At 38.2% G+C, this 6,483-nt stretch overlaps 1 protein-coding gene across 1 annotated transcript; it reads right to left on the bottom strand.

Moving 5' to 3' along the window:
• Window positions 1-4,875: 4,875 nt before the first annotated feature.
• LOC115730710 (ribonuclease 3-like protein 3) lies at window positions 4,876-6,279 on the bottom strand. The gene is made up of 3 exons (XM_030661312.2): window positions 5,827-6,279; window positions 5,533-5,679; window positions 4,876-5,139 (listed from the first exon to the last, which is right to left on the bottom strand). The coding sequence occupies exons 1-3, from the start codon at window positions 6,277-6,279 to the stop codon at window positions 4,879-4,881; spliced, it is 861 nt and encodes a 286-aa protein (XP_030517172.2). The 3' UTR covers window positions 4,876-4,878.
• Between the last annotated feature and the right edge of the window lie 204 nt (window positions 6,280-6,483).

Below are 6,483 nucleotides of genomic sequence, written 5' to 3'. Positions count from 1 at the left end.
GAATGTCGGTCTACTCCATTTGTAATTTATGTGACATGACAGACATTCTTAAACATTCGAATATCTCCCATTTATTAAATTGAAGTTGCATTTGCACTTTACTCAATACATTGATAAAGTAAATCATACTTTATTCGACGTTAAATAGGACCAACTTATTTAAAGGATTGCTTATACTCTATGACATCACTTAATACACCAGTTTCTTTTGCAAAAATAAAAAAAAAAAGGACAAAGAAAAGAAAAGAAGTTGCCTTGCATTCTTGCGTTTGTAAACTAGTCTCGTTGTAGTCCTCCAGGGTTTGACTTAGAAAAAGAAGCTTTATACCCTGCGAGGGAGAGAGAGAGTTTTAGTTCACGAGGTTCTCAACATTAGATTATACGAACCGTGGTGCCAAGTCCTAAAGGCGTCAAATGGGTGAGATGGGTTACGTTTGGGTTGGGTCGAATATGATCCGATCTATATTGACCCATCTAGCCCATATTGACCAATACTTAATGATCTATACTCGATTCGATCCGCAACTAACCCACACCCGATCCGACCCGTTTTGACCTATATTACCAAAACACACTAATATTCAAAGAAAACTTATACAACTCATTTAACCCATTTTAAGCTAATCACATATATATGTTACTTGGATAAAAACTTCACATCAAATAAAAAAAGCAAATTAAACAATAAAAATATAGTAAATAAAATGAAAATGTAAAAAATCTATAAATTGAAATACTTATAAATACAAAAAAAAAAGGTTGACAAAATGGGGTTGTGACCCATATTCAATGAGCATAGTTTTGTATGGGTAACTGGGTTTTTGATAGCGGATATATATGTGTTTGATGAACTTAACCGACCGTCAAGCATGTCCGACCCGATTTCCTAACTCGCTTTCTGACCGAATCTCATTTTCTTGTCTTTGTTATCAGGAGTTGTTAAACATCAATCCAATCTATGTAAGGAGAAACACCAACATAAGACCGTAGCGTGTAAAAGAAAACAAAACAATTGCAACCTCATTTGGAATTGATCCATCTGGAATAAAAGATTGACTAGTTCCACACATGTATAATCTCCGGTTACAAGAGCAAGTTTCAGCCAAATCCAAAGTCAACGTTCCAAGTCGCAAACATATGGAAAAGGCTAATCCTTTGTTTCAATGGCTCGAAAATATGCATATGTCAATGGGATCTAGTAATTCAGCAGACACGTCACCGAGCTCGGCAGTCCCATGTCGAAACATTTTTTCCGCTGGTCACCTTGCAGTTGAATGACCTACACCGACATATCGCATAGGACAGATTTTACCTCTACCTAAATTGAGAAGAGCTCCACCGTCTCATTCACCACAGAGAACATGAAGCATCGTAATTCTCATCCATTTCTAATTATTGAAGAGTGTTCCCATACTTTGGACTTCCATGGCACTTTAGCACATCATTTTGAAATCAAGAGATTGTGAAGCTATAGACAACGATCTGTGATAAGTAAACACTATTGCTACTGCTACAGAACATGAAATCAGTATGTGCTAAGTCAATACACATTTGAAATGTACCCGTTTAAGTATGCCAGGAACAAACGACTAGCATGTCATCGACAGTGAAATAGAGCCAATTAGGTTGTCTTTTCATGTTGGTGAAGTCTTAGAATGAGGAATACAGTCTGTTGTCTCCGAGGACTTGATGGTTCTGAAATTGAGAAACTCATCCTAAGAATAAATGCTATTTGAATCTCATTTATCCATCAAGAGGAGAAAAGGGCATTAGAAAACATTTCCTCATGAACCAGCTCAGAAAACTGATTACATCAAAACAACAAACTGAAACGATTTGCTGGCATAACATCAGGCTTGAACATCAATGTAACAGAGTTCCTAATGTTAATAACAGGGCAGTTTTAGGCCAACACATAGTACAATGTAGAAGCTAGTGCGCTGCCACAAGCATTAAGTGATACAGATACTATTTCAAGGGCAAAAGGATAGCTCAAGTGTCAATATTTATGTACGGCACTCACTTTGATAACAATTGAAGTGGCTCCGACAGCATGATTGATATTAAACAATAATTAAAATGCAATCTAGATAGCTTTCCGAACCGTAATCAACTTTTCATGCATGTGATGCCATTTTGAGATACTATTATTGGCAGGTGGCAATGTTCATTCATTCTTAAATTTAAAAAATTCAACAAAAGGTAAAAGGGAAAAAAGAAAAGAAAAAAAAGAAACAATCGCTGGGCTCAATCTACGAATTCCATGCTAAATAGATCCATCGTGGAACACGCGTTTTCAATTCAAAGAGATGGATCACGTAATTTTCATGGATGGTATTTCCATCAAAGGTCTATTTTGACACAGAAACAAAGAAATCAGGTCGCGTCAAAAGGGTTCCAAAAAGTGAAAAAGGACCTCCATCCAATACAGGACGATCTTTTACAATTGTCGTTTTTTCTTCCAAATATGATGAATCAATATCTTAATTATAATTCACAGATCAAACTAAGTCCACCGCTAAAATCGAGGCACAGGTTGCATTTAGTTAGGCTGATGATTATCGGGGAATTGTTCACTCATGAAAGACCGTGACAGCTACATTATGCATTCTTTAACACCAAAAAAATTGTTGTCTTCATCGGAAGCTTCAACGACAGGCAACGTGCTGCCGGTGAGATCAAGTTAAAACACCATTCCTTGCCACTTCATACACTAACTAGTTTACATATATAGACTAGTTATTGGAATAATTGAGATTGAAGAAGATCCTCTGATGCCGAGCTCAGTTGGGCATTAAATGAAGTGAGACATTTGGATGATTGAATGTTATCTACAGATTGAGCCCCTCACATGGACCAAGAGCCTACCACCATGGTTGGTTGGATTAATAAATTGTTCTTCCTTTTATTTACTTTTGCCAGATCAATGTGGAGTACAGATTTGTCCATTCTTCCCTCCAAGAAACTTAACGGTTTCAACGATTGAAAGCAAATGGATTCGGATATTGGACATATAATTGAAACAAATAAGGAAATTGCAAGGAACATCTAATGAATGAGAACAAATTATTTAAATACTTGGACGCATGCTTGCTTAGTGACCGGATTTGAACAATGACCTTCTCCATGGAAGCCAATGATGTGCACAGAGGTAGTAAAAAGCTTAAGATACTCAATTGAAAAGCTTTGATAATTACAGATAAATACTAAACCTGAGAAATCTAATCTAATTTGAATTTCCAATCCAAAAATCAACCAAAATCTAATCCGCGCGAGTGATCTTCCACAAAAACCTGATGGGCTCCTTGATTGACATTGTACAATTTTTGTTCCAACTGTATTGTCTATGTTCATGACCAAAAAAAAAAAGAAAAAGTATTGTCTATGTTGCATGTCTAGAGAGATATATGTCATCCTTCATTCTTCCTGTATCGTTAATGAGGCGTTTGTTATGCATCCTAATCTTCTTCGCAAGAATCTCTTGCTGTCTTTTGACTTATGGCCTACTTCATGGATGACTTGTAACCACTCCTGATCCTTTAGCAACAGCTATGTCTTGGTTGATTGATCCTTCTTGCCTCATATTTCAAGTTTCTTTCATGTTTTGAGTTAATTCATCCATGACACATATGATGAACTCCACTTCCCCATGTCAATTGTGGGTTCATTCAATTTGTTGAAATTATTCTGTTCAATTTTGGGGATTTTGTAAAAGGTCATTGATAGTGGTAAAAGTCATTGTGCGTAGTTGTGCGATAGACAGATGGCTCGTCAATGAAGCGACAGACAAATGACACGATGCAGGGTTTGAGGGTGCTGATAAGGTGCAAGAGGTCTTCTTGGGCTGCAAAATAATAGTCTTTGAGTGACCGTAAGAATAACAGCATTTTGTGGGCTACAAATTATTGAAGGAGTGGATTCCACAATAATTTTTAATTACTCATTAGTCAATTTTTGTGGCTCACAACATTACATAAGAAAATGTCACATAATCATATTCCTGTAAACAATATACCTGCTAGTGATTTGAAAGCATAGTAAGCTGCGAGACTCCAGCTCCATAAGGAAATGAAAGGAGGAAATGTCATTCCCTATATAGGTGTCATGTAGGAAAGTTACTGCCATCTAAATCACTAAAAACATGAGAAAGAAATGTTATTTTCATTAGCATCAGTAACCTCACTTCAGTGGTTTCTAAACTCTTGTTATATTCTGGTATTGGTTACTAGCTAATTGTTCTTTTGGACATGCTATGTGTTGCTTAAGGATTACGAGATGGTTGCTTCAACGCAGCTGCAGTTTCTTGCATCAGAACATAGGCGACGCGCTGGTCAATTTTCGGCAGGGTGGACTGCATGCGTCGCTCGTGCCAATTAAGCTACATAGATATGATTGTTTTGGTTGAAATCTTTAACTTTGGAACTTGGAGACTAGAAATTGCAGGGGTTTCTCTGTAACATCCTACATTTTCCCGTGGAACCAAATTCTCACGGTCACTGTCAGAAATGTTTTCCCAGATCCAGGTAAGTCTGTTACTAAGCTTGTGGCGCACTTTTTTATTTTAATTAATCAATCGGATCATTAACTGACTCATCAGGATTAAACATCACACTATCACAATCTATTTGCTCATCGTACTGCTTCATAGGATCTGTGATAACAGGCAACGATTAGGTCACCGTCCCTAGCATTCTGCGTTGTGTAGACGAGGACGATCTTGGCTGCCCACCCGTTGCTCATCTTGTGGTAGCAAAAAAGAAACAAATTGATGCCATAGACCTTCTCGATGAATGCTTAAAAACTTCATGTAAATAGTCTTCATCATCACATTTATTCTTTTTCTAGTTTTCCCAAACCACTACCATTTTCATAGCTACTCTATTTGTCGCAGAGTAATCTTGAGATGTTTTCTAAGGCATCTTTGGCTGCTCTATTCAGCGCAATGTCCTTCTTGGGTTTGTATGTGCCTCTTCCCACCAGCTGGCCGTCTATAAATACGAAGAAACTTGAACTTTCACTCCATAGATCCTTAAAGCTCAACATCAAACTCTTCTTCTGGCACAGTTCATATAGCTCGGTGACTGGATGCAGTTTTAAAGTTGTTGGACTAATTATCGGCTCCAACATGCTTTTTGAGACCTACCATATGTGCAGACAATATGAAATTGGTTAGCAACATGTTCATGGGCTTTACAAGTAACAAATATTCAGAACCCCCCCAAAAAAAAAACGACTAGAAAAAAATAGGTATTTGAACTTTTTTCTCATGGATGAGCCAAACGTTGGGTTGGCCTAAGTGGGTGGCCTAACCAGACCCATTCTAGCCCGACTTCATGTGGTCCTACCCAGGCCCAAGCTCAACAGTCTAGGCCCGTTAGTAGAAAAACATGGGACTCTGCTGGGCCAAATAATATCATTTCAAAATTATTTGTCGTAACTCGAGATATTAGAGACGAAGAGCCAAATGTTTTCGACAAAGCTTGATAAAGATAGCATGAAATTAATATGAGTGATTGCAATATGTATTATTACCTTCCACACCGTGTCCATTGACCAATTGCTATCAACGAAGACGGCACCGATGGTTGATTCGACGATATCGGCTAAAGACTTTGGCGCGTCAACTAGACCACATGAATGCAATGGGAAATCTAGAATCTGTCGTTTGAATTCTTGAATCTAGGACACATCCATGGAATTGAGTTAACCGAAATATGATTTTTTATTCAAATATATCAAACAAACAGATACAGTGGCACGCATGATAGGAAGAAATCAATTAAGATTCGGTCAAGCTTAAAAATTTCAAAAAATTATGAAACTTACTTGATCCTGAAAAAAAGGCTTCCTATGGTGCATATACTGATGCAACCCAAGCTTTATTGCCGCGCGTGCGAGCTTTTCGGTGTCCACATTGGCTGCCCGGAGCCGGGTCAGTGATCCGGGTTCCATCTCTGGATACATGAAGTATAATTCCTTGGCGAACAACAAATTGAGCACTGAGTCCCCGATGTACTCCAATCTCTCGTAGCAAAAAGTCTTGCCCGTGAACGTGTGATGAGTGAGAGCTTCTTCGAGCAATCTTTTGTCATTGAACTTGTACTGCAAGATCTCTTCGACATCGTCGAGGCTCGGTTGGCTCTCGATGCGATTCGATTCCAGTTTGGAACCGCCTTCTTTTCCATGTATGTCGAGCTCTCCCAATTCAACGATAAGCGCTTCCTCTTCTCCTTCTTCCTCGTGATCAGGAAGTGACTCTTCTTCTTTTGAAGATTCCATGGCAAACAAAATCAGTTCATCGGAGGACTCCCAATATTCGAAACGAGGAAGAGGACTGCGAGAAGGTTATACGAAGAGATTGTTGGGGAACGAACTTTCCGAGATTTGTTGCGAGCATATATAAAGAGTAGAGACCAAGAAAGTTGACTTCTTTTGGATAATTTTTTACTTTGACGTCCCTATCTGTTAGAAGTTCAAATTGAT

The sequence above is a fragment of the Rhodamnia argentea genome, chromosome 5, assembly GCF_020921035.1.
Source record: "Rhodamnia argentea isolate NSW1041297 chromosome 5, ASM2092103v1, whole genome shotgun sequence".
Classification (NCBI taxonomy): Eukaryota; Viridiplantae; Streptophyta; class Magnoliopsida; order Myrtales; family Myrtaceae; genus Rhodamnia; species Rhodamnia argentea.
The sequence above is the reverse complement of the archived record's forward strand: the minus strand, read 5'-3'. Positions and strand labels throughout refer to the sequence as shown.

Bases quoted from the DNA above. Each gene is read 5' to 3' on its own strand.
- LOC115730710 (XM_030661312.2), bottom strand. From the start codon at position 6,279: ATGGAATCTTCAAAAGAAGAAGAGTCACTTCCTGATCACGAGGAAGAA. The intron at 5,680-5,826 runs GTAAGTTTCATA...GATGTGTCCTAG, and splicing joins AGCCTTTTTTTCAGGATCAA to ATTCAAGAATTCAAACGACA. The intron at 5,140-5,532 runs GTAATAATACAT...CACATATGGTAG, and splicing joins CAATGGACACGGTGTGGAAG to GTCTCAAAAAGCATGTTGGA.